Genomic DNA, 27,683 nt, shown 5'->3' on the forward strand with positions numbered 1-27,683 from the left:
AATTGTCCACAATTGACCTAACTTTCAGTGATTTCAAAATGCTCTAAAATGGAAAATTCCTGTTTCCACAGGATAATTCCACTCTGTATTTACAGTATACAGCCCCACAGTGATACCATATCAATATCAAGTCATTCTGATTTTGCTTTCAAAAATAAAAGCCTTTTCAAATTGTCCACAATTGACCTAACTTTCAGTTATTTCAAAATGCTCTAAAATGAAAAATTCTTGTTTCCACAGGGTAATTCCACCTTAGATCAACAGTATACAACCCCACAGTGACACCATATCAATATCAAGTCATTCTGATTATGCCTTCCAAAATAAAAGACTTTTCAAATTGTCCATAATTGACCTAACTTTCAGTGATTTCAAAATGCTCTAAAATGAAAAATTCTTGTTTCCACATGGTAATTCCACTTTAGATCAACAGTATACAACCCCACAGTGACACCATATCAATATCAAGTCATTCTGATTATGCCTTCCAAAATAAATGCCCTTTCAAATTGAGCATATATACGACCTACTTTTTTAACGATTTCAAAATGTTCTTAAAAAGAATTTTGCTGTTTCCACAGGATAATTTCACTTTAGGTCAACAGTATACAACCTGACGATGTTACCACATCAATATCAAGTCATTCTGATTTTGCTTTCAAAAATAAAAGCATTTTCAAAATGCCCATATCTGACTTGATCCTGGAACAATTTCAAAATGCTCTAAAATGGAAAATTCCTGTTTCCACAGGGTAATTCCACCTTAGATCAACAGTATACAGCCCCACAGTGATACCATATCAATATCAAGTCATTCTGATTATGCCTTCCAAAATAAAAGACTTTTCAAATTGCCAAGATACGACCTACTCTTTTAAAGATTTCAAAATGCTCTAAAAGTGAAAATTGCTGTTTCCACAGGATAATTTCACTTTAGGTCAACAGTATACAACCTCACGATGTTACCATATCAATTTCAAGTAATTCTGATTATGCCTTCCAAAATAATGGCCTGTTGAAAATGCCCATAATTTACCTAACTTTCAGTGATTTCGGAATGCTCTAAAAAGGAAATTTTCTGTTTCCACAGAATAATTTCACTTTAAATCAACAGTATACAACCCCACAGAGATACGATGTTAAGATCAAGTCACTCTGATTTTGCCTTCCAAAATAAAAGTATTTTCAAATTGCCCATAGACGACCTACTCGTTTAACGATTTCAAAATGCTCTTAAATTGAAAGATGCTGTTTCCACAGGATAATTCCACTTTAGATCAACAGTATCCAACCCGACAGTAAAACCATGTAAATTTCATGTTGGTCTGATTTCGCCTTTCAAATTAATGGCCCGTCGAATTTGTCCATATGTGATATACTCTTTCAATTATTTCAGAATGTTTTAAAAATGAAAATTGCTGTTTCAACACATATTGGGTTTTCATTTTGAAAAGCAAAATCAGACTCAATTGATTATGACAGAATTGAATCATAAAGATGATGTAAAAGGAAGCTGAAATTGCCACTAGGTTGTAATTGATAGTACGTTTATATTTTAAGTCTGTGGAAAGATGTCATGGTTGGTTTGCAAGCTGTTTTGTAATTTCTTTATTTAGAATGACATCTTTCCACAGACGTCCAGCGTTCGTGTCGCATACTAATTACGTCGCGGGACGCTCGGACGCGTTGCTATGACAACTACCCAACACATTGGAAGTTACTCCATTGTAATAAGGAAAATCAGTCCAGTCGTGGCGAAGGTGATCCGAGTCCGTACTAATGAAAAACATGTTAAAGCCTAACGGGACCTTATGGGCAACACTTTTCCAATCTTCTATCGATCATTTTTGGTTTGCCTGTTTTGTTGTAATTTCCTGAGATTGTGAGAGCATATCCTAGCAGATCAGCAGTTTCTAAAATATAAAGTTCAGCCAGTCAGGCATCAGCAACCATGCCATGTTAAGTCACTTAAATCACCTTTCTTCCCCATTCTGGTCCTTAATTTGAACTTAAGCAGGTTGTTCTGACCATGTCTACAAGCCCAAATACACTGAGCTGCTGCCATCTGATTGGAAAATTAAAGGATGTAACAAGCAACTGAATGGGTGACCTAACAAAAGGGCCAGTGAGTCTGATTTTTTGCCAGTGAATGAGCTACACAACTATGTAACTACAATGTAACAAAAATAACTGGAGCTGATGTTAAAAATAATAAAAGTGTAAATAACTATCACCATTTTAAAACATATAAATGTGCATCAGTCACAAAATCATAAAAAGGAATACAATTTTTAAAAGCAGACCACACCATTTCACAATTTGTATTTACCACAGAAAGTGACATTTATTTAAAAAAACAAACATAACAGAAGTGTTATTTGTTAAATGGAGTGCTAAAACAGGTCAACATGACTCTTGACCCACACAACAAACAGCAAATCCTCACAAGGACATTTTCAAGTTTAGTTGCTTTCTCAGCACATTAACTACCGCCATTAAAACTACATACACAGAGTAAGACACTGCACAAATTCCTTCATTACCAATAAATAAATCAAAGCAAATTTCTGTCAGCTTTAATAAGCAATAATTAAACAAAGGAAAAGAGTTCAAAAGGAAATTTTATACTCCATGTCATTCTTCACAACCAGCAGAATAAATATAGGAATCTGACTGTTCAGTGAAAACATGATCAGTTTTCCAAGTATTAAAATCAAAGATCTGGGGAAAGTGAAGATGATCCGATAATAACGCAACAGGCAAAGACAGGAGTCAAAGGCAAAGAGAAACATCATGTTTGTTATTGCTCATTTAGAAAACAATCTGTGCACCAAATCATCTTTAAAACATTGAGATATTTCAGAGTAAAAGCATCATTCTGGATTCCCTCCTTAGAGCTACGTGAAACGTATGATTTTATTTCTGGAAGACAACAATAAACTGAAACATATAAATCTCTTCTATTGTGGAGGCTCAACATGTCCTGGACTCCTCAGTGCTAAGCGAGAGCACTGATCTGAACGTAGGCTAGAAAATGTACACAAGATTTTCCAAAATCTGAGACCGGACCTTCAGGCAGACATCAGCTTCCTTTTACTGCAAATCCAAACTCGCCAATGCTGAATGTAGGGCCTGGGCATACACTGCAGAACAAAAAAATGTTTTCATGTAGTTGGATTGAAGCTCAGTAAGCAAGCAGATGGTTGCGTGTGAATTCCTCACCTTTGGGATTATTGTAGAAAACACAGTTGTTAGCGCAGGTGTCGGGGTGGGAGTCCCAGAACGAGGACGCACAGCAGCAGAGAGGAGGGAGCTCCAGTTTCACCTGAGACATTCGCTCCTTCATTTGAGCTCTCAGAGCTTCAATGAACCTGCAGAAATAATAAGGAGATGTTCAGCTTCACAAAGCCATGCATACATTTTTTTTAAACAGTGGTTTGTGAGGGTCACACTTACAAACAGGGGGTATCACTTTTCCCATTTGTGTAACTGGGACTTAAAATGTGATCAATTTTATTATATATTTATTACTGAAGTCACAGCTACAGTCAAGCTCATTTTATTTCTAACAACACAAAACAATTAGAAAGTAAAATTTAACTCTTCAGCCCATAGAGATGACTTCACATTCTCCCCTTCACTGTTGTGGGCCTGATCTCCGACAACATCGAGACGGCCTACCTGGAGGAGATTAGGAACCTGGAGACCTGGTGCCAGGAGAATAGCCTCCTCCTAAACATCAGCAAAACTAAGGAGCTGATCGTGGACTTCACTACAAAGCAGGCGAGGAATTACAAACCCCTCATCATCAGTGGCACGCCAGTGGAGAGAGCGGACAGTTTCCGATACCTGGGTGTCCACATCACTCAGGACCTGTCATGGTCCTGTCACATCAACACCCTCGTTAAGAAAGCCCGTCAGCGTCTCTTCTTCCTCAGAAGACTTAGAGACTTCCATCTGCCACTGAAGGTGCTCAAGAACTTCTACTCCTGCACCATCGAGAGCGTCCTGACGGCAAACATCTGCACCTGGTTTGGGAACAGCACCAAGCAGGACAGACGAGATCTGCAAAGGGTGGTGCGCTCGGCAGAACGCATCATTCAATCAGAGCTCCCTGACCTGCTGTCCATCTACACCAAGCGGTGCAAGTCCAAAGCTAGGAAGATTATGATGGACCTCTCCCATCCCAACAATGGACTCTTCTCACTGTTGAGGTCTGGGAAGCGCTTCCGCTCCCTTAAGGCCAAAACAGAGAGAATGAGGAGGAGCTTCTTCCCCCAGGCTATTCGGGGCCTGAACCAGGTGTAGGACTGGACTCTCCCAAACACGTCACTATAAGACTGGACTCTCACACACGTCACCACACGCACCACCACACATTTCCTATAATCCTATAATTCCTATAATTTATAATCCTTATCTTTATAATCTCTTCTGCTATTTGCACATTCTTTACTGTAAATTAACTAAGTTAATTTGTACATTTTTTGTAGTAAACTGTAAATTGTAAATATTGTAAAACTTTTCTTGTCATTTAATGGTCGGGCATTGTACAGCTACAAGCATTTCACCCCCATGTCATACTGTGTATGGTTGTGTGTGTGTGACAAATAAAATTTGAATTTGAATTTGAATTCCCCTACTAATCACTTGTCAATATACAAAAATGTCTTGATTGATTATACACCACATCTCACTGGACCTGGAAATGGACCAGACTCTAGCCAGGAAGAGGCAGAAAACATTGATTGGGAGAAATATTATGCGACTCCAGATGAGTGGCAGAAAATGAAAATTAACCCTACAGACTAGAGATGGACCGATCCGATATTACGTATCGGTATCGGTCCGATACTGACCTAAATTACTGGATCGGATATCGGAGAAAAATAAAAAATGTAATCCGATCCATTAAATATCACGAAAGCACCTCACAAAACTTGCAACACACCATAACTCACCTCAGAACGTTAGCACGTCGGAGCAGTATGCATCACGTGATAGAGCGGCTGTGGCATGCCCACCTGTCAGTGGTCTGGATAGCATTTGGAGCTTCGCTAGCAACCCGGCATTTCATCTCCGACAAAGTTATCCCCGAGAGAAGTAAAGCAAGTGTGTAAGTCCATCTCTGAATGTTTGTAAAGCATTCCTGCGTTAAGCTTAACAAGCGATATATGGAGCGACTGCCTCTTCTTGCTGCTACTTCAATCATGAAACTGCTTAACGATCAGCTGATCGGCTTTTCTGTCGCGAGTCTGTGTCTCTAGTTTGCTTTTGGCCCACTTTGCACCAGAAAGAGGAAACCAGCGGATAAACAACAGCAGCACGTTTAAGCTTGATCAGCTGTTGTTAGAATTTATTTAATATTACTTTCTACTCGAGGATCTTTTTCTACGTAGCTGACGCTGGTAACTGTGCAGGGGCGGATCTAGCAAAGTTTAGCCAGGGGGGCCGATAGGGCATTAACAGGGAAAAGGGGGCACAAAGACATACTTTTCTTTCTTATTCTCATTTAAAATGTCTAGCTTTTAATAAATAATTATCTTACACCCAAAGTTTTAATTTGATGTAAAATGAATAGAAGTCAATTACTGTATATAGTAACTATTAAGTCTAATATATATACCCTAGTAAGCTATAGTACTTTTTCCTTTGGGAAGGTACCATCTGTGCAGTCTGCAATTTTGTTGAAGAAAGATGTTGAATCTATTTAATATTTCTTGAAAAATAATTGATTTCTGTGCATTTTTTTTCACACTGCATCAAATTAAGGTTGATTACGTCGATTAAGCATCATGAGGTGGAGCGTGAGGGGTGGTTCCCTATTTTTTATTTATTTATTTTTGTTGTTGCTGGGAGTTGGAACCCTATTAGTTAGGTTGCTTAATATTTATGCTAAGTACTCTTTAAAATACCAGAATAGGGAGGATGGTGTAGGTTTAAGTTTATTAGATTGATCAGTATTGCTGAACTATGAAATATTTTTTTTGCATACAGGTATAACAGAATAGCTTTAGTGTAGTTGTTGTTTTAAACTTGAGTATGAACTTATACAAAATGCAGCAAGATATTTAAAAAACAGTTTTGTTTATTAAAAAACACTATATCGGATTCATATCGGTATCGGCAGTTATCCAAATTTATGATATCGGTATCGGTATCGGACATAAAAAAGTGGTATCGTGCCATCTCTACTACAGACCCACATATGCCCCGTCTCTCAAATAGGTTTGCAGCAGGTTTACATCTGTTATCCTATTGGAGGCAACAAAAGCCTTCAAAATCTAGCCTTAAATAAAAATCAAGTAGCACTCTCCAATGACTGCAAACAGACTTCCACATTTAAACATCAGTGGATTTTCCTGTTTTAATTGCATTAGGTATATTCAGTTGAGTCTCTCTTGCTTAATTACCTAGCAGCTACTTTGCCTTTCTCCTCTCTTTTCCTCCTCTGTAACTCCACAGCTCTCTCCTCCTCCTCAAGCTTTAGTCGCTCCAGAATCAGCAGCTCCCTCTCCTCCAGCTTCTGCTTGGCCTCTGCGAGCTGTTGAACTCTCTCCAGCCTCCTCTCCTCCTCCAGACGCATCTGTTCTTTCTCTGCTTTGATCCTTCAGTGAAGACAAGAACACACGAAAGGAGATTTTCACTGACAATAACATGTAATCTAAGTTTAAAGGAGGTTTTTTTTAAAATGACTTTGGATATCTATTGTATTCCAAGCAAGCTCACTGTTCAGCTAAGAAAACAAATGTTTTTATTTCCTCTACTGTGAAAATGTGTCATGTTAGAGAGATCTGCTGTTTGACACTTTATAGAGAGATCTCAGGATTTAGATTCACTTTAATGGAACACCCCAAACCACAAGAGGAAGCGATACAGCATGGTACGCCTGTCCTCTCTTCACCTTGCTGTCTGTTTCAGGTGCTTCCTGTGCTGCTTGTTCTCCTTCACTTGCTCTCTCTCGATGTTCATGGCCAGGCGGCGGTGCATCAGGAACTGAGACTTGCGCTGCAGAGACAAACACGCTGTCTGTGACGTCTGACATCAAACCAGTAAAGCCAAAGGTTTGTGCATGCTTCTGATTCCTACCTGTCTTTTCAGTTCTTCTTGGTCAGTCAGAGGCCAGATTCTGAAGCTGGATGTGAATCCCGAATCAGGTTGTGATTGTTCAGGATTCCACAGTGGACGTTCACTTCCCTGAAAAGCATACAAATAAAATAAAGACGAGTGAAGACTGATCTACTGACCCTCAGCCAAAGTAATGTATGTATGAAGGTGTTAAAAGCACATTATTATCAAAAAGTTGACATTTAAACAAACATTTCTTTTAATAAAAATAAAAATGTATTCCTCCAAAATATCAGTTTATAAGCATAAATAGATATTCAAATATTAAAAAATTGACTTTATTTTATTGGTTAATGTTGACACATCCTATAAGAACTCATTTTAATAAGAGTTTCCTGCACATTCAATCTCTGATTTATCCTATTCTCTGCTACAGAGCTACTTTGTTATATTTCCCTTTATTAATTAGATACTGTAGTTTGTACAGTATTTATTGGATAATACTTCCCTTAAAAGCCAGGTTAGATTCCTTGACCAATCAAAAAGTAGTGCCTTATTACTTAATGCTATAACTTAGCATTAAGTAATAATGCTATTAGTTAATAATAAGTAATAATTACTTAATGAATAACATCTGTAAAGAAAAACGCCTCCAAAAAAGCAAAACTGTGCCAATCATAACATAAAAAAAGAAAAAGACACAAGCATAATATACAAAAAAGCCTTTGAAGAACAAGCCTGAGATATTTGTAACCATTAGAGGTTACAGCTTTAAGAGACCTGACTCTATCTGAAAGATAGAGTCAAAAACATAGAGAGCAGCAACTTATTGACACCTAAATGTCTCTCAAGGAGGGGCTCAAAAATGTGGTGTTTGCCACCACATTTTCTCCTTTATCTTAACAGTTACAAAGAAGTATCAGTAAATATTGGCATATTTTATCTGGTGACCCTTCCACAGGTCATTTGTTCAATAATAAATCAATTTGTGCTAAAAACCTGAGAGAAATACTAGTCAGGGCTCATTGCCATAATTATTTATCCTTCTGCTTTTCTGCTGTACCAGGAGATAATCCCCCCATGTCTAAACTGGGAAGCTATGATGTAAGCGGATACCTTTTGTGCACAGATATTTGATATTGAATATATGTTTTTGTCATTTAGCTGCAGAATATTTATGGATTTTTTCAACATCTGTTAACTTTAGTGTTAACTTTCTGCCTACATATATTATATTTATATTTTTACACATTTATTTTTCCTATGTCTAGTGATTTTAACATCATAGATTATGTGTGTATATTGATATTGTCTTCACGCTATTTTTAAAAAAAAAAACTGTATTTTTGTATGTTGTGCTGGTTTTATTTTATAATTAGAGTTCTGGTTTCTGAATGTTACAGGAATCTAACCTGACTTATTGTGACTGTTGTCTGTATTAGGCTACCCTGATTATGACTTATTGCTGAAATATTTCTGCAATTAATAAATAAAGAAATAAATAAATATAAAGAACTTTCTACTTTTTTGCTGGCATCTTATCCCTTTTCTATTGGCCAATATTTATCTCCATTCATCCCATTAATCCCATTGATCCCATTAGTGCCCCCTGCAAACCTGAAAAGGATAAGTGGAGGCGAATGGATGGATGGATCAACAGTAGCAACTAAAAGCATTACAAGGTAGTGTAGTGCACTGAAAATGTATAACATTCATATGCATAACTCCATATGTACAGGCTGCAGCTGGTAAAGATTGAAGTTATGCCACAGTTAAGGTGCGTGCAAAGTGAGAAACATTTAAAACAAGTGACAATTTTAATAACACTCTAGTTTTTTTTCCACAGGTTTACTCATCCAGCACACTCACAATCTCGAAACACTGTTTTTTTAAGATACACACAACCCTGAGGATAAACTCACATCTGTGTGGTTAGCTGACAGCTCACTCAATTTCCTGTGAAAACAAGTCAACACAAAAACAAAAGCAAAAATCTGTACAGACAGAGGAAGCCTGACATAAGCCTTACTTTATGTTACTGTCCTTGTTTGGAGCTTATAATGATTCACAAGATGTGAGCGGGAACTGGACATTATATTTATATATTTTTTTTCCATTAACCTCACACACATCCACGTCATTATCATGATGATGATGATGTTGATGTGGTAAAATTAAACATTACAGCCTGTAATGAAATAATGAAACCTGACCTGGTTTCAGGCTTATAATTCTGCTCTTTGAGGCGTTATATCATGCTCATAAACTTTGAACTATACGTGTTTTTGGCAAGAGTGAAACAGAGGCTCACTCTTAAATCTTTAGCCCTTGAAGCTCTTTGTTGAACTGAGTGCTTTCAGACCTGCTTATGGAACAGAATAACTGGATGTTGGTGAGGGTGGACTCTGCCAGTGCAGAAACCCAGGAACTTTTCTAATGGCCGTCAAACCACGTCTTTATCGGCATACACCAAAGTATCAAAACTCATCATTAAAGGTACAGCAGAGGTAATCAAATCTAATCTTTGTGGGTTGAAAGAGTTGAGTTTATCATCATGCTCTAGCCATCCCATGTAGGCAAAATAATTCTTAAGAATCCACATTGGACTTTAACATTAAGGGCAACGATTTACACTCAATAAACACTATGTAAGGCATTTAAAAATGCAGCAATAGAGAAGAGGAGAAAAGCCTACTACTCTTCCTAGCACTGAGCTTTCAGCCTGACATCCACCAACAGTTAAAGCATCAGATTTCCTGTTTACCATCACATCGCAAAAAGCCAAGTTCTGACCTTTGCTGTAATCGGTAAACTGCCTGATCATCAAACTTACTATCTACATCTTGCTGTTTTTAGCCTGTTTACATATGGTGTAGCTACCATGTAGCCACCTATTAATTCAACTTCCCATTTCTGAGTGGCTTGTCCAGCTCCCTGCCCTAAATATACCCAGCTTTATCTTCATTTTTGAGTGACTGAGGAGGAAGCATAGGGTCATTTTCCATAGACTTGTTTCTTTTTACAACCAGGAGTCACCCCCTGCTGACTATTAGAAAGAATGGAGTATTAGGGTACTTCCATGCAGGCTTCACTTTTAAGATCCAGAGGTTTTACATCCATCTTTTAAATACTATATGACATGAAAGTGAAGATAATTTTTAATGGAGGTGTACAGCAAGTTCCAAATTCACTGAATTTCAATGTTGGTTTTTGACTAAAAAAGCATCTTACAGTGCAAATGCTCCAAATAGGAGGCTGAGGAGCAGGCTGAGGGTCGCAGATGCCAACAGACTCAATAAACTGATCCGTAAGGCCAGCAATGTTGTGGGGATGGAGCTGGACTCCCTCAAGGTGGTGTCGGAGAGGCGGATGCTGTCCAAGATAAAGACAATGTTGGATAACACCTCCCACCCACTCCATGACACGTTGGTCAGTCACAGGAGCTCATTCAGTGAGAGACTGAGATTACCGAAAAGCACCACTGAACGACACAGGAAATCATTCCTGCCTGTGGCCATCTCCCTGTACAACGCATCCACTTAACACACTGTTTGCTGCTACAGCTACACATGTTTCTTTTCCAAATATTTATTTATAAGTGACTTATGTATGTATGTATGTATATATATGTATATATTGTACTATTCTTAGTTAGCGTATTGTCTGTCTTGTCTTAATGTTGGTTTAAAATGGAGCACTGTAACAAAAAATAATTTAATCGTATCTGTAACTATGTGGTGGCCGAGTTGGTCGGTAAATGTGTGGATATAATGAATTTCACGTTAAGAAAAACCATTAAAAACTGAAAGGAATAAACATGGGACACAGTTTGAATATTCAGTCACCTTCTGTTGAACAAGTGGACATTCATGTCGACTGGTGAAGACAACATCATCTTCCTCTCCTAGAGCATCCTCCTCTGCTCCCAGAGCATGAGATTCTGCTTTCTGTGAGGTGAAGGGGGAAATGTTTAATTATAACCCGAATATGGAATTATGGGTTTGAAAAGAGGAACAAGCATGAGACACAGGCGCTCACATGTCTCGTTTGAGAGATGTTCCAGCTGCCTCCAGGAAGTTCTGACGTTGTTTCCTCTTGCTGCATCACCTGACAGGCAGCCAGTCTGAGTCTGACCTGCCTCATGCCTTCAGCAGACTGGAAAATTGTGGAAATAAATACAAATCCAGATTAATCAGTGTCACATTGTGTGAAGTCACACAAGGAACAGTGGAATCCTTCTGCAATCCAAGAACAGCACACTTTACACACTGCAAAATATAAACAATCCGACACAATAAAAAATAAAGAAAAAGAACATATACAGATAACAAGGTCTCAACAAATACAGTAGATGGACGTTTGAGGCAGATACTGCAAACTTCAAATAAATGTCTTTTGAATTCAATGATAATACTTTTAAAACATATTTTAAAAACTTTAAATAACTTTAAAGGCTGAATCCTATAAAGAAGATGACTATCAGTTTACAAGTGGGATGAAAACTCGATGCACCCCTGGTGGACAATAAGAAATGCAGACACTCTTTGTAAATATCTACATTACGTTAAATTTCTCAGCCACACCTTACCCACACACACGTCTCTGATCAACATGTCATTAAGGACAAAAAAAATATACAGGCTTAAGAGCTTCTTATAATCAGGAAAGACTTCGGAAAGCAACCTCTGAGGCCTACAAATGGAGCCACAAACTGCACTTCTTCTAAAGGCCATTTGAGGCTTGATGCGAAAGATCGTCAGTCTCAATAGACTCACATGTTATATGAGCACATTTACAGTTTTGGTCTCTATGGATACTTGCCCCCTTTAATGACACCTGTATGGTGGGTGAACATTTTATAATTCATCTGCTTGGATTTTGTTAAGCCTTAAAGTTAGGGTGTCGTCCTGTGACTGACAGGAGGTCCTAAATAGGCAGCCGTGGCCAATCAGTGTCTGCTAGGCCTCAGCTTCACCTATTTGAAGTAACTGAACTGAACTATTTTGCCATTTTTAACATCACTACCATCCTACCCTAAAAAGCAACTAAGCTGAAAGCACATCTAAAACTCACATCTCACTAAAGTTTAGTTCTCTGGAGGGTGCACACATTGTACCTGTAATTATTTACTAATATCTCACCTCCTGAGGTCTCCTCTCCATCACCCTTTGCTGTGCAGCAGTTCTCACTGTCTCACCTTCACGATGGGTCCAGATGACTCGCATGTCAGGTGTCACCTGGACAAAAAATACACCATATGCAACAATACAGGACAAGCAGACAACAACATCAGCAGCAGCAGGAAAGGCAATCAGAGGGCTCAGCTATCCGTGTGTTTAAAATGTGGTTTCACAAAGTTTTCTCAGATATGAGGAGCTGCTTCATCTAAGGGTTTTATGTTACATCAACATAATCAACATGCCATTTAATTAGATATTAAACTTAATAAAACACCTGGAATATATTTGATAAATTTAACAATGACAATGATAGTACATTACAATTTGTTTTACCTTTTCTAAATGATAGTCAAAATAACTCAATAATGTTAGCTATAAATCTGGTTAGCTGCAGTGTTAATTTCAGGTGGGAATCTGGGGTGAAAGGAACATAATTAACCCGTGGCTCAGGGGGTTGAGAATCGCATCTGTAACCGGAAGGTCGCCGGTTCGATCCCTGGGCTCTCTGTCCTGGTCGTTGTGTCCTTGGGCAAGACACTTTACCCTACTTGGTGATGGCCAGAGGGGCCGATGGCGCAATATGGCAGCCTCGCTTCTGTCAGTCTGCCCCAGGGCAGCTGTGGCTACACCTGTAGCTTGCCTCCACCAGTGTGTGAGAGTGAATGAATAGTGGTATTGTAAAGCGCTTTGGGTGCCTAGAAAAGCGCTATATAAATCCAATCCATTATTATTATTACTTCATTTGTGTCAAGTTTTTTTTTTTTTTTACCACTGGATCTGTCTGCAGCTGCTGTCTCTTCTTGAACAAATGTGCTTTCTGTGCCACACGGTGGCGCACTTCATCCTGAAAACGCTGAAGGCTCTCTTCGTTCTCCCTCCTCTTCTCTGCCTGTAGCTCATCAGTCAGCAAAGCAAGAGTCTAAACCAAGACACAGGAAAACTAGTTTAGAAAACTGTAGTGAAGAAAACCAAGGGTAACTAAGACTTGCACCAGCTAACCTTATATAAAATTTGCATCTAGGGCAAGTCTACTTGCCAGTTAAATGTCCTTCTATTCTTTAATTAATGTAAAATCCCCCTGTGTCTATATTGATATTGATAAGTCTATAATCTTGCACAGTTGGAATTTAAATAGAAATTTTCCAGGTTTTTCTTACCAAATCACAAGTGCACCCATTCATTCATAGTCAGTAGAAGAGAGACAGAATACATGTGTGTTAATGAGAAGGAGACAGGTGTAATAGCGAAAGTGGATGACCACTCACACCAGCAGACAGTGCACATGAGAGGTAAAAAAGAGCGTGCAAGCAGGGTGGAGCAGGTGGAGATGAACATCAGGGTGATTTATGACAGTGAAATGTGAAATGTCTTAGAAACATAATTTTAAAGTGAAGAGTGATTTTAGATTAAGACCACCCAACATTAATAACAGTTATAATAAATGTCTAAATTGCAATGGATTAAACTCCTCCGGTGTGAATATTTGCTTATATATCGATAGTTCTTTAGTATGAAGTAAATTTAAATGGAAAGGAGACGGGAAGGAGAGCTTATGTCAACAAACAGTAACTGTCAGCAGTTAGCTTCTCCACATCCAAACTTACAGCCGGATGCTCCACGAAGTCTTGTCCGCCCTCCACCCAGGCTCCCACCGCCACCACCGCCTGGTTCCTCTCAGCCAGCACTCTGCTGGCTCTGAAGGCTCGGTGTTCCTTCATCCGCCCGACTGGAGCGTTGTTCCTGCCGTTTTTAGGAGCTATAACCCGGTTAGCATTCATTGGTAGCCTGGTAACCAGGCTAACGTTTTAAGCAGGGCTAACCCACAGACAGCAATATTTTTACGCGGGCTTACTACAGACCGACACAGCACATACATCGACTCTATTATGCACGATCTCCACTGTTTAAATGGCAAAAAATAATTTTTTTTAAAAGCACCTGTTACGAGGACCTGTGAACAATCTAGACCAACTGGTTTGTTTGAGTTTCGCTCACTTCAACTTCTTTGAGCGTTTTGGGGTTCACCGGCGCACTGCTGCCCCCATCTGGCCAGGAGGAAACACTGTCATCCCCACACACTGGGAAATGAAACGACTCCAATCTGTCCATTTCATAAATTATAGTAATAATTTCATAAACAATGATTACATGCATACATATAACTTGAAAATGTGTAAGAAGACTTTATAATAAAGCATTTTGTTGCCTTTGTGACATGTTGCTTTCAGTTTTGTCTTTTTTCTGCACCAAAATGAAACTGTGCTTGCCATAAAATGGAAATATAGGCCCTTCTCAGCTACTGTTGGGCTTATTTTTGCTGTTGCCATAGCATGCACAGCTGACAGGAGATCAGTGGGAATAATGAGACATGCTCGCCCAAAAGGATATGTATAGCACTTAATAACTTCATGTGAGATTAATGCAAGAGATTATAGCTCAGAGGACACATCTATCAAACGTGCTTTTTCAAGGCTCACTAATCTGGGAGTGTTATTAGTTTTGCAGGCACAAAAACTCAGAAGGAACCAAAGGTTGACAGATTTCATCCAAGAATATTTGTACCAAATTTTATATGCATTCAAAAAATACTTATCTGACTCTCTAGAAAAAAAAAACCCAATAAAAATATTTATAAAATTGACTTTATTCAGGAATCAGAGAGGGAGGAAAACGGAGGAAACTTTTGAGCAGTTTACAAATCTGTAGTTTCAAGTAACCTCAGCTGTTTTTATCCCCGATGGAAATGTTTTTACGTGGACTGTCTGTATCACCTTGTGGAACGATTTAGCCTGTAATTCTTAAGAAAATAGTTACAGGCAAGTTAAAAGTTTATATATGTTCTCCATAAAGCTGCAACAGCTTTCTTGGTATGCATCTGCATTTCTTTGGAAACTTTTAGGACCTATTATTTATGGACAGACTGAAGTAAATAATTAAACTTAAAAGATTTCTAATATTTCTTTCCTTAAAATGTCTTTATTTTAAAAAATGACAGCATTTTATGACAGAAAAATAGAATTACAGAAGGTGCAGCACGGACTCAGATGTAAAGATTGCTCTGAAGGTCGGTGGTCCTGACAAACTTGCGCAGGGCATCTGTGCTTGGAGACGGATCGAGCTGAGGAGAAAGAGAAATGCAGGAAATTAAAATGAAAAACAGTTTCGTTTCATTTAAATACAGCTTTTTGTTTTATAAACCCTCATGGATTTGATGACTGATGTTCTCTAAAAACTTGCAAGGGTTTCAAAGTATATAAAAGAGATCTCGGGTATAAATAAAGCGCATTTCCATCGTTACAGTAGGCACTGACAAATTTGCTGAAAAAAAAAAAACAACAAAAAAACAACTCATCTTCTTTGATCTTAGACACCTGACTTGTGAAGTAACCAAAGACAATGTTGCCTGAGTCAGAGCTGGAGCATGAATCACTCTTGGATAATTCATCAGCAAGGGAAGAGCAGCTGCATCGGAAAGGATCGTTGATAATAAGTTAAACATGCAAACCTAAAACTTTCTTGGGAGATTTTAATCTGAGACTCCGAGGGCACTTTTTCGCAAAGTTTTATCAAATCAAAAATCTTAAAGGTTGAAAGAGAAAAATTATAACACAAGCTGCTGCTGGAATCCCTGCTTCTGGGTTTGGTTTCATTTGGGAACCATATTTCAGATAAATTCAACAGTGAAGCACTTTCATTTGGCTTCCACTCTGATTCTGCCTCTCCTGCACTGCAACAAGCCGTCAAGGCTCATGGGTGTTGTATGGATTAGAGCTATCCACCACGCAGGCCTGATGAACAAAAATGTGATTACTGACAAGATTAAGCCGTTAATGATCCTCGTAATAAAGTAAACCTACAGAAGTTTCACATGAGTTTAGATTGTGAACTGTGTCTACAAGAAATCTCAAAGGTCTAACCAGACAGTCTAAGGAGCTTGGAAAGAAAAGCGTCTGGACTTGTTTAAGTTGCTTGAAGACGTTTCACTTCTCATCCGAGAAGCTTCTTCAGTTCTAAGAGTCAAATGGTGGAGAGTCCCAGATTCTCTCCACCACGATGACTGATGACCTTCACAGACGTCTAACCAAACACTCACTCTTGTGGCCCGGGAGTCATTTTTGACCAGAAGGAGTTCTTTAACATCGATTAAACCCATCTAGGACTACCTTTATTTATCAGAACAATATAGCTAAAATTAGAAATATCCTTTTCATGCTGAAAACTAGTGCTGCTGCATTTGCATCTTTTGTGAAGGATTATCAGTGTGCGATCTATGCAGATGTCCTAAAGTGGGTTGGAACAGGAGATTGAGTTCACCACAAAGCCCAAAAACATGTTAAACATTAAAAAACAACAGGAGAAAAAACAGAAAATGCAGTGGACGCTTCCTATTGTTTTAAATACTCTGTATGAGTCTCTGTTATAACGTTGCTTTTCTGGCTTCTGGTTAACTTGATATCAGGCCCCTCTTTGTGCAACAAGCTCCCAGTTAGGGTATAGTTAGGCTGGAAGAGGTGACCCTGAGCTATCCCGTAGTTAATGCTGCTGCAGGCTCAGACTGCTGGGAGACTTCCCATGATGCACCGACCAATCTCAACTCTGCTCTTCTCATTCACAATGCATCTATACACTGCTACTGCATAGCATTAAATTCTGTCTGCTCACTCCTGTAGTTTGCTTTGTATTGATCTCTCTCTGCTCTCCCTTTGTCTCTCTTCTCTTTCCCATCACTTCTCTGAGCCTGGTTCTGCTGGGGATCTCTTCCTGTTAAAAAGGTGTTCTTTCTTCCCACTGCCGCCGTGTGTTTGCTCATAGGTAATCTTCTGATCATTTGGGTTTCCTCTTGTACTATTGCAGGGTCTTTACCTTACCATATAACATGTCTTGTTATATGGTAAGGTTATTGCGTTGCTCTATAAATAAAATGTAGGTGAATCTTAAAATAAATAGAGGTTGACAACAAAATAACAAATGCTGAGCAACCTATTTACAAAATGAAAGTGTTTATGACTTCTCTTAATCACACACCTTTTCAGGAGACACTTTCTTTCAGTTTCACTCACTATCTGTGACTTTTAAATGACCTGTGGGAGCTCTGACTGTGGCTATTGCTCGAAAGACAGACCTTAAAATTGAAATAAACTTTTGAAAGTTTGCTCCTCAAACTTTACAGCTCTATTTCCATCAGCATTAAAACCTGCAGTGGCGTCATCGACTGGGGTTCAGCCAAGAGAGCGGCTCAGTAGATGTAGGACATTCGTGTGCATCCTTCCTTTGTGACCTTTTTAAAAGCCTCTTCAGATATAAAAAGGAAAAACAGCTCACCTGTATAGATCTGCCAAGTTTGATTAATACAGGCTTGTAGGTCTCCATGGTGACAGAGTCAGGGCCAATGACATCACTGTAACACTGGTAAACAACAGCGGCGATGCGGTGGACCTGGCAGTGGTTCAGTACTGATGAAACAGCACAAAGAAGAAGAAGACACCAAGGTTATTGATATGAGGTGTGCGTGACCGTCCAGTGATCTCCTGATGATACATCTGTTTGTTTGGAACCTGCGTCTTTAAGAGCACTCGCACCAAAAATCAGGATGCAGGACTTTGTGTTCTCAGTGAGTGGAGAGGAGCCTAATGGCACCACATTTCATTCAGTTGGCAGAAACTGTTGTCCAAAGCGACTTCTCAAACACACACAGACACACATCAGGAGCAAACTGGGGTTCAGTATCTTACTCAAGGACACTTCAACAAGAAAAGCTGGGAAACAAACACAGCTAAAGCTTTATTTACAGAACTTTTACAGCCTATTTCACTTTGTCCCATTACTGAAGAGAAAGACTGGTGCTGTGCAGCAGAACTAGGTGTTAAATATGTGTCTTTATAAAGCACCTTCTTAAAGCCACTTTAAACGGAATTCAAGACCAAATTGGAAATGACATACACAGAAAGTGAAAATATTTTCAAGTTAAAACACTGATCTCAGTTCACAATGAACAGTAAGATATTTTCAGCACCTCGCTTATTTCCCAAGGGGTCACCACAGTGGAAAGAGGCAGCTTGCCTGATGCAATAATCCCATTAATCTGGTCTTTGACCAGCACTTTGAGTGCATTAACTTGTGACCTCTTTAGGCTGGACTTGTGTCTCCATCCAGGGAGTTTTGGCATGTATGTGTTAACCACTACACCACAGAGCCCAGATACAAAAGATGGACATAGCTACTGTGACGTCAAACTGAGCTTTGGTGTCTTGAAACCTTTTGCAGTGGGCAAGGTGTGGATGTGATTGAAACCGCATGCTCACAACCCAGTGACACGTCAATAACAAGACATTAGCATGAGCATACGCCAGATAAACCATTCTGAAATTTAAACAGACAAAATTCACAAAATGGGCTTCATGTTTTAGTCAGCATGACTCAAATCACATGACCAAGCCCTTAAACTCATAAGCAAACAGAGGTTGGGGCCGAACGCTGCTTTTACTCAGACTTCTACAGTACTGGGGTGTTTGTGCAAGCACCGGTGTCGCCCTCTGGTGGTCATGAAAAACGTTTGAGGCAATTCCTTTGCTAAGGCCTAATTTATACCAGAAACATGACTTGTTGTATGTCTGTGAGAAAATTACTTCTTCCGGTTTCTTCTTTTCACAGTAATTGTCCTGGTCATCTACACTGTTTCAGATAAATGTCTTATAGAAGTAGGATAAAACTCCTGAGTTAACACATAAGACTCTATAGAAACTCTGTAGAGGGTTTTTTCATTAATTTATAAAGAATGGGAATACGGTCTGCAGAACTAGAGCCTGACCAGTAAATCACCTGGATTATATTTCTGGCTGATTTTGGCCTATCAGAGATTTATTCATGTATATGTTGTTCAGTAGGAGAATCTGGTGCTTGGCAGGTGTTGATTTCAAACATGGAAAGGAAACAAGAGGTGCACATGACACCAAAATAACTTAGGAAAGGTTGCCTAGAAGGCAGGAAATCTGGGTTAAAGGAAAATGCCTCCCTAACCCATCTGTAAGAATAAAGCTGCCATTCAATCAAACATCAAAGGGGGTTTTTTTCTGCTAAATTTGCACAGCAATACCACGACTGGGGAAACAGAGTTGCAGTTTTTTATGCAGCGTCTGTAGGTTTTCCTTGTGCGTTTGCAAAATGAGAGAGAAAAAGAAGTACGAACAGTTTAAGTCTGAGACATCCGAGTCACGCAGTCGTGCAACAGTAATACCTGCAGCTGCAAGTCCAGTAACTATGTTGGGTTGCTCCAGTGACTGGCAGACAGGCTGATCACCAAAAGCACTGGTGTGGAGAGAGCGCAGGAAGGGAGCGGAGCTGCCGCCCAGATAGTCTGCCGTCTTATAATCAGCCACAGAGGTGTCTGACAGAACCGTCACATTCAGCTCTCTGAGCTGCAGACAGTCAAACACCTACAGGAGACAAAAGAAACACACAGTCAGGCAAACAACACTGTAACCATGCTGGTCACGCTGAAAAACCTCCATGTCTCACTGTAATCTCAGTGTGTGGTTAAAAAAAAAAGCCAGTAAATAAATAATTACTGTACACTCAGTGGTTGATTTATTACTGAACACATAAGGGACCTAATATGTACCAAGAAAATGTTCCACACTACCACCAGCCTGAACATTTGGCACGAAGCAGGATAGATCAATGTTGTTTACACCAAATTCTGGCAGCAGGACTGGAGACTCGTGAGACCAGTTGATATTTTTCCAATTTGCTTCTGTTTTGGTGTGCCGGTGTCTAGTACAGCCTAGTTTATTGTTCTCAGCCAAATGGAGTGAAATTTTCTTTGGTCTCCTGCTGCTGTAGCCAATTTGAAGGTTTAGTGTGTGAGATGCTACCCTGCTTTTGCACTATAACAAATCCCAGGAGATCAGCAGTTTCTGATCTCTATAACCAGCCTGTGTAGCACCAACAACCATCACAAGATCACACTTTATCCCAGTTCTCCTGTTTGGTCTAAAAATCTGAGCTTCTTGATCATGCCTGGATGAGATACTGGTAAATGTATATTATAGCAAACCTTATGCTTTATGATGCTGTTGTGCTTCACAAGTGAAACAAAAAATAAATAAAATTGTGCTGAACTAAAAGAAGAAAAAAAATGGGTTTAGAGACTGAGAAGCAGATGCTGGCCTGGAGGGCTCTGCACAAAGAAAAAACAAACTGTATATAAATGATGGAAGTTTGAAGTTTAAATGCATTAAACTTCAAGGGACAACTGCTGTAAAAAGTTTTATTTGACCTCTCTAATCTGAGTTTATAGGCTCAGCCGGTAGTTTCTTGCATGAAGCAGGGCTTTCTTTAAATCGGGCTTAGCTTATGAGCCTTCAGTGTCAAAAATGCTCAGCTCAAGTCCTCAGAATGGGTCGCCAACAACCACTGGCTCACATTTCACATCATAAAAAAAGTCTAGGTTAACAACATAACACAATCTCCCTGCAGTTCTTCGCTTAGTTCATTAAACATACCTTTTCTGTCCACTGAAAAAGCTGGTCTTCTGCAACGTAGCACGACACCTGGCATATCAAAACCTTCAAGGAAAGAAAAATAAAACTTTTTATTCAACTTTCATAATTTAAAAAAACTAAACATTTTCAGACCTTTAATATTCAAATGCAATAGGATTTCCCCATATTCTAACTGATTAAATGAGTTTAAATCAGAGAAGAGTAAATCAACATTTTAAGCTCTGCAATAATTAGTTAAAGTTGTTGAATTAAAGTCAAACTAAACACCCAGAGGACCGACAAGTATGGATTCTTAAATATTCAAATAATCCAGAAGTTTGTGTGGCCATTTTTTGTCTTGAATATAGTGTCTCTAGTTTTGTTTTTTAATACTACTACAAACCCACCTACAAGGTATTTGCCACCCAAAACATTAAAGAAGAATGTACTTGACACTGAAAGACATGGGACCGGGAAATTTGGGGCCCCACGGAAAGACAAAGATTAGTTTAGGTGGTTCTAAACTGGCTAAACTGGGTGTGAATGTGAAAGAGAATGGTTGTCTTTCACTGGGATGAACTGTGACCTTTTCCGGGGTGTAACCCGCCTCTCACTCCAGGACAGGGGACAGGCTGTAGCCACCCCTTCCACTAAATACGTAGCTAAATTAGTTTGATTCAACACACACACTTACGTTAGAGCATTACTTTACTATTTAGTCAGTTAATTGTCAGAGATTTCAATCAGGAACATGAGGTCAGCAAACACTGGGTATTTTGCCTTTATCAAAAAAACATAAACCAATGATTTATCTTCTAACTCACATTAAAGTTTTCTTTCCACCGATGACTGATTAAAGTGGACGCATTACAAACTTCTTCAGGCTTCTCGACTCTTCAAAGAAAAATCACGTTTATTGATCCTACACTGAACTGAGAGCTTTATTTAGACTTAATATCCCTGCTTTTGCTGCATTATTTTCCACCACACACACCAACTACTGTCTAAAACACACTCCCCACCCTTTAAATCAGCATTAAAAATGAAGGTTGTGCTAGCAGGACTTTTAGTAAATCACTGATCTTTAAATTAATGGCCAACTGTCGCGGTATCTGCTGTCCACAGCTGCTCCTGTGGTCCCCCAGTACATTAAATCCCAGCAGCCACCTGAAGGCAGCAGGACACTCGTGATAAATCTGAAGCTTCCTCGGCAGCGCAGGAGTAACCGTTCACTACATTTATCTCGATTGAATCACGTGTGGCTGAGGGCAGGCGGTTCTGCACACAATCAACCGGTCGGTTATAACTCTGACAACAGACACTAGATTACCAGGGTTCATTAATCCTCTGTGTAATGGCCTCTCTTCCAAGTTTTGTAACAGAACCAGCATTTCATTCTTTACTCTTGCACTGCACGTAATTTATTCAGATTTTTCTTTTATGATATCTCATCTGTTTGCAGCTCGACAGCGAACAGGCCGCAGCCATTATAAAGTGCCCTTGATATAAATGAGCGAACATCTCAAACAGCACTTGAAAAATATTAAACAGAAGTTCAGGAGCAAACCCATTAAACTGAATGATCATCGAGTTCTCGACCGTCAGGAGCTTTCAGATATATTTTGAAGTGCTGCCCCGCTCGGTGCGTCACTCACTGTTGGGTTGTCCTTGTGTCTGTAGAAAACACACGCTGATTCCTCGCAGCTTTGCCCCGTTACAGCTCGGCTCCTCTCGTTCCACGCCGACGCACGTCCGATTGTATCCCAGTTTGGCGTGGACAGGATGTGCACTGACAGAAAACCTGTGCAGACAGAGTCTCTCAGTTTTAAAAGAAAGCTCACAAGTTAGTCAAGTGTTTATTTCCAAATAGGAAACATGAAATAACAAGAGCGCTACTGGTATCCCTTACGGAAGGGAACAATAGCAAAAGGAAAGATTATGAGCAAAAATAAAAGTCCAGACTTAAGATATTGAAGGTAGGCTTGAAAAACTAATAAGTTTATTTAACTGGGATTACAATATAAAGTGCCTTAAGGCAACTATTGTTGTCATTTGGTGCTATATAAATAAAACTGAATTGAAAAAGATCTGATGTCAACTGAATTTTTTCAGATCACCAAAATGCATGTTGTTGCTATCCCAGTCCACAGTAGTATACAGTGTTAGTGTTGCCGAGGGGCGTGGCCTACTGCCACCTAGAGCTGTGGATCAAAACCTCACTTCAAAGAAATAAAACAGTCACCAACTCAGTGAAAACAGTTAGTTAAAAAATTTTTAAAAACTACATATTCAAAGGTTCAAGACTCATTGAATAATTGAGAAAATAAGATGCAGATTAAGTGATGATCAAAACACAAATCCCCGACTGTCTGCATTATATTTCCTGCAGTGTTTTAGCACCATAACCTACTCGCTTCCCATGTCATCATTTTTAAAAGTACAAAAGATTCTTGGAAATATTCTGTTACTGCCTCTGAGTTGACATTTTGGTCCACCATGTTCCAGTGTCCCGACGGGGATATTAAATATTCATTTAATGTGTAATAACATTGGGCATCCAGTTAAACCAATCACAGGTGAGTCAGCAGACAGGACAGAGACAGCAGCAACTTACTGGAAGCATTTTGTCCCACAGCAAGGATGAAGTCTGAACACTGCAACTTGTTTCCAGACTTCAGCGACTCAGAGACTTCAGGGCTCCAGTGCAGATGAACCTCTCTGTTTGGTTTTGTGGAGAAGAAAGAGTTTAAAGATTTTTCCCCCAATCAACATTTTTATACATTTATAAAACTGCTCCTCCTAATGAGATCTGCCAATCCTGGGTTCTGGGCTTAGTGAACAAAATATTTAAACTCAGATGTTTAGACAGCCTTCCACACGTCGTTCTACGAAGATCACTAAAATCAAGTGTATTGCTGTAATAGGACGCCACTGTTGCAACAGTTTGAGATTTTTCTTTCCTCCCATATTCCATGAACAACTTTAAGTGATATTATGGGAATTGGGAAGCATTCAGAAATCATGTACAGGGCAGGATTGCTGAGTGCTGAGGCATACAGAGCTTAAACGTCGCCTACGCGCTGCTTGCTCATTGAAAGCAGAGCTCCAAACTTCCCCTGGCATTAACATCAGCACAAAAACTGTGTGCTTACAGGTTTCCATAGATGAGCAGCTCCTGGAGGTGTAACATGAACTTTTGTCTATATAATGAATGAAAAGAAAGACAAAAAACAAAATAAAAATCTATGTGTCTACTTTTTGCCTGTCATCACACAATGTGTTGGTTTGCCTTTGAAAAACTTGATTTTAATATATTGTTTTCTCTTACATAAAATAATCATGAAATGTGCTATTCTCTAGATCGAATTCTGGAAAAACTACACATACAAATACTTTCATGATTTTGTAATGGATAATGCCTCCATCTCACCCTTCCAACCTAACATCTTCCTCTGTCAGACCAACCCTCTGTATCTCCTCCTTCATTGCATCCATTATTTTTCTCTGTTGTCTTCCTCTTTCCGGCACCCTGAAAGCTTCACATTTAAAATCCTTTGCATTTAAAGTCCTTACCCTCACCTCCTACCTTTCCTTCTCTCTGGCAGCTTCCAAACACACATCTTCTCTTCCTCTGTCTTCAATCAGCAGCACTGATAAACCGGGCTTCGACTGATTTTTATGGAAATCTCACTCTTGAGGATGCCCTTCCTGACACTACCCTAACGTTTTGTTTGACTACTAAGTTTCTGTATTATCATTATTATTACTAACCATTTCCGTATTTAAGGGCATAATAGCAATGACAATGTTGCCATATCTTTTTGTACACTTGACGAAAGTGTTAAAAACTGGTTCCTGCATTACGTGTGTAAATGCTGTTTGAATGGGTGAACTGAAAACTCATGTGTCATGTTAGCTCAGTTAGCTTCAGCGGCAGATATCCATCCAGCTGACAGAGTAAGAAAATGCTTAAACTGGGATGATATGGTCTGCATACCTTTGTACGTCTTAGTATTTCACTGGCAATAATCTCTGAATTTCAGCGAGCTAACTAGCTAGATTAACTAAACCCGATTCCCCTCTGCATGCTTTTTCTGCGTTCACTCCCCGATGCTACAGCTAGTTATTTACCTTTTTTCCTCCAGCTCTCTGCGGATTTGCTCATCTTCCTCGTTTTCATCAAGCTCGTCGTCGTCTTCCTCCACAGCCCGAGAGTAAACCGACAGCACTTCCCCGAAAAACGTCGCCATAATCGTTGTGCTTTCAGAACAAAGTGAAAGTTTAGCTACAGATTTTTCAGACAGGTAGCCATGACGTGCATGCCACGACTTCCGCCGGCAGCAGGATCTCTTCAGAATAAAAGCCTAATTTTAAACACTGAAATTTCAGAATAAATGAGTTGAGCCTACAAACCCAGATGACCAAACATGAGGTCCAGTGGACAGCGACAGCATTGGCCAAAATCGCAAAGAAATCATCTTTAATACTTCAAATTATATCAGTAAATTGCTGTTTAGCTCCTCCTGTGGGAATAGCAATATTTCACAATAATGAAAATACTTGGATATTTAAAAGTAGCAGTTTCGTGAAAGAACCACTCGATCTGACCAAGGTATGCAGAAGAGCATTTATAAAGGCACAACATATGAACTGAACTGATTTCTTCGACAAAACAGTGAGTTCACTGTTCTCAAATCCCCTCCAAAGTCTCCAGATGTCAATCCAACAGAAATCTTTGGGATGTGGTGGAATGGGAGAATCAAATCATGGGTGTGCAGCTGACAAATCTGCAGCAATCCCGTGATGCTATCAAGTCAGGACCAAAATCTCTGAGGAATGTTTCCAGTTGCTTGTTAAATCCATGATATGAAGAATTAAGGCAGTTCAGAAGGTCAAAGGGAGTCTGAACCAGTGCTGGAAAGGTGTAGCCAAGGAAGTGGCTTGTGAGTTTTGTAAACAGATCCTTCATTAAGAGGATCTTACTTTTAACATTTCTTTATAAATAATAATGATAATAATAATAATAATAATAATAATAATACATTTAAGATCAAATTTGCTGTTTGTGGCCAGTGAAGTATGGAGTTTGACTCTCATAAAGTTATCTAAATGGTTGAATCTCTTAACTCCTTGAGATAAACTATGTCAGTGTGTTAGAGCTAAATAAATAGATGCAAACTATTTTTGCATTCAGTTATCTTATATGATAGTTTTTCATTTTTCTCCAGAGTGTCTTTTAACGGTGTAAGTCTGAACCATGAAATAATTGCCAGATTTTTTTTTAACTGGAGTGTTTATTGAACTTCTCTCTATATTTTTTTTTTTAAAGAGAAAGAACTTAAATCTCAATGTCCATATATGAGTTTCAATTTTGGGAATTTATGAGCAATTTATTTAAGACAAAAAATGAGACTGTTCAGAGAATTTTTTTCTTTTTTCTTCCTTTCTTTTTTTTTTTGTTGTTGCTTACAGGAGGATTCCTGTTAATTTTTTTTATCGTTTCTGGGCTGTGAATGAACAGGACAAATGATTAAAACAAGAAAAGGTATTTCAATGTTCAAATGAGCAAGGGGTCAGCTTTAAGATCAAGCTTGAAGCAAGTGAAGCATAATATTAACATCTCATGTGCAGAAATACCTTGAATTGAGTGGCTCAAACATGCTGTGCGTGCACACGGAGAAGTGCAAAACCATCACTCCACACAATCCTTGGGGGAAGCTCAAAGCCCGAGGCAGCATGACTTTCCAGCGTTTTTCTGCCATTGCAGTTCACTCAAATCAATGAATGATTTAAGGCTGTGGCTCTCCATTGAATTTACATGGTGTGTGGTTTTACAATGCATACTGGCTTGAATACGACAAGCAATTAGAGTCGGGATGCCTGATGTACTATTTCTGGCCTTGGTAACGATCAGAGGTAAACTTGACATGCCACATGGCTCCACCAGCGTCTTCCTGGTAATGCATAATTAACACGAGAGGAAGAAAGCAGGAATACAAAATTTCAGAAGCTTTCAAATTACCTTCAGCTGTATAGCTAGCTGGAAACACAAGCCAAGTCATGTTAGGGCAAATTGGCCTCAAGTTGACTGCAGAGCATCCACCCCATCTATTGTATTGTATAATTCATTTTCCCGTAAGCGGTGCCCTGGGAGATGAGGGACAAACAGAAATGTGATGATATCAGCACAGCCATAAAAATACTTCATTGTCACCAGAAAACGTCTGGCGTTGGAAAGAGGGCTCGGATTAGAGGACAAAGTCTGGACTAGAATAGAGAGTATGCTCTATTACCAGCGTAGTGCAATAATGTAGCAGGAGGCCATAAACTAACAGCAGTGAGGCTTCCTGTCACAAAATGGAGCAACATGCTAGGGGGAAGCTTCGGGATGCTGTTAATGTAATTGATAGTAGAGAGAGGGGAGAGAGGGAGGAGGAGGAGGAGGGATGCTCTACAGCTTAACAAACACAAAGCCTCCAGGGCTTAAGAGAATAGAGGAATGTCAACAATGGGACAAACAGGGCATGTCACAACTTTACTGTCCATTAAAAATAGGACAGACAGTCAGAGGGGACAGATAAGGAGTCCGTCCAGCGGGGACGAGGGTTTGTCTGTTTGTCCTACACTTTGATCAAGAGCACCACATTCCTCTTGCGGTGGTTGGCAGGGGCGTGCTCATCTCCCCTTAAAAGATTTATCTCAACATACCCATCTTGCCTGCTGATTAAGCTGCATGAATTAGGCTTTTAAAGAAAATCGCATTATATAAGTAGAATGAATTCCAAATCAACCAAAACAATCTCTACTTAGAAAACATGAAATAAACAGAGCTGACACACAAAAGGAATGACTATGCTGTTAACACAAAGGTAAAGAGGGGGAAGGGAGAAAAGCGCACTGCTCACACCGAGAACAATTTGACAGTATTAATTATACACAGAAGAGGGTACTTTTC

The 27,683-nt window shown here is 39.3% G+C and overlaps 2 protein-coding genes across 2 annotated transcripts; both read right to left on the reverse strand.

The window, feature by feature from the left end:
- Positions 1-2,330: 2,330 nt before the first annotated feature.
- On the reverse strand, positions 2,331-14,261 carry ccdc15 (coiled-coil domain containing 15). The gene is made up of 10 exons (XM_085289682.1): positions 13,853-14,261; positions 13,018-13,167; positions 12,210-12,305; positions 11,107-11,223; positions 10,914-11,015; positions 7,090-7,197; positions 6,905-7,008; positions 6,414-6,608; positions 3,223-3,371; positions 2,331-3,143 (listed from the first exon to the last, which is right to left on the reverse strand). Exons 1-10 carry the CDS (start codon positions 14,024-14,026, stop codon positions 3,094-3,096), a joined length of 1,245 nt encoding a protein of 414 aa, XP_085145808.1. The 5' UTR covers positions 14,027-14,261; the 3' UTR covers positions 2,331-3,093.
- A 615-nt stretch (positions 14,262-14,876) lies between these two features.
- psmg1 (proteasome (prosome, macropain) assembly chaperone 1) lies at positions 14,877-25,072 on the reverse strand. Its single transcript, XM_085289683.1, has 7 exons — positions 24,860-25,072; positions 23,343-23,446; positions 22,384-22,529; positions 20,750-20,812; positions 19,483-19,681; positions 17,571-17,701; positions 14,877-15,366 (listed from the first exon to the last, which is right to left on the reverse strand). Exons 1-7 carry the CDS (start codon positions 24,976-24,978, stop codon positions 15,289-15,291), a joined length of 840 nt encoding a protein of 279 aa, XP_085145809.1. The 5' UTR covers positions 24,979-25,072; the 3' UTR covers positions 14,877-15,288.
- Positions 25,073-27,683: the final 2,611 nt, after the last annotated feature.

The sequence above is a fragment of the Mchenga conophoros genome, linkage group LG10, assembly GCF_057382185.1.
Source record: "Mchenga conophoros isolate Kocher_MC1m ecotype Shallow Benthic linkage group LG10, M_conophoros_male_GT1.1, whole genome shotgun sequence".
NCBI classification, from domain to species: domain Eukaryota; kingdom Metazoa; phylum Chordata; class Actinopteri; order Cichliformes; family Cichlidae; genus Mchenga; species Mchenga conophoros.

What these genes read in the sequence shown, in the direction of transcription:
- psmg1 (XM_085289683.1), bottom strand. Translation starts at nt 24,978, where the DNA reads ATGGCGACGTTTTTCGGGGAAGTGCTGTCGGTTTACTCTCGGGCTGTG. An exon ending in GACACAAGGACAACCCAACA is followed by an intron (nt 20,813 to 22,383) that starts GTGAGTGACGCA and finishes CTTTCCTTGAAG; the next exon opens with GTTTTGATATGCCAGGTGTC. An exon ending in TACTGGACTTGCAGCTGCAG is followed by an intron (nt 17,702 to 19,482) that starts GTATTACTGTTG and finishes CTGTTTCATCAG; the next exon opens with TACTGAACCACTGCCAGGTC.
- ccdc15 (XM_085289682.1), bottom strand. Translation starts at nt 14,026, where the DNA reads ATGAATGCTAACCGGGTTATAGCTCCTAAAAACGGCAGGAACAACGCT. An exon ending in TGGAGAGGAGACCTCAGGAG is followed by an intron (nt 11,224 to 12,209) that starts GTGAGATATTAG and finishes ACAATTTTCCAG; the next exon opens with TCTGCTGAAGGCATGAGGCA. An exon ending in AAGAAGAACTGAAAAGACAG is followed by an intron (nt 7,009 to 7,089) that starts GTAGGAATCAGA and finishes TTGTCTCTGCAG; the next exon opens with CGCAAGTCTCAGTTCCTGAT.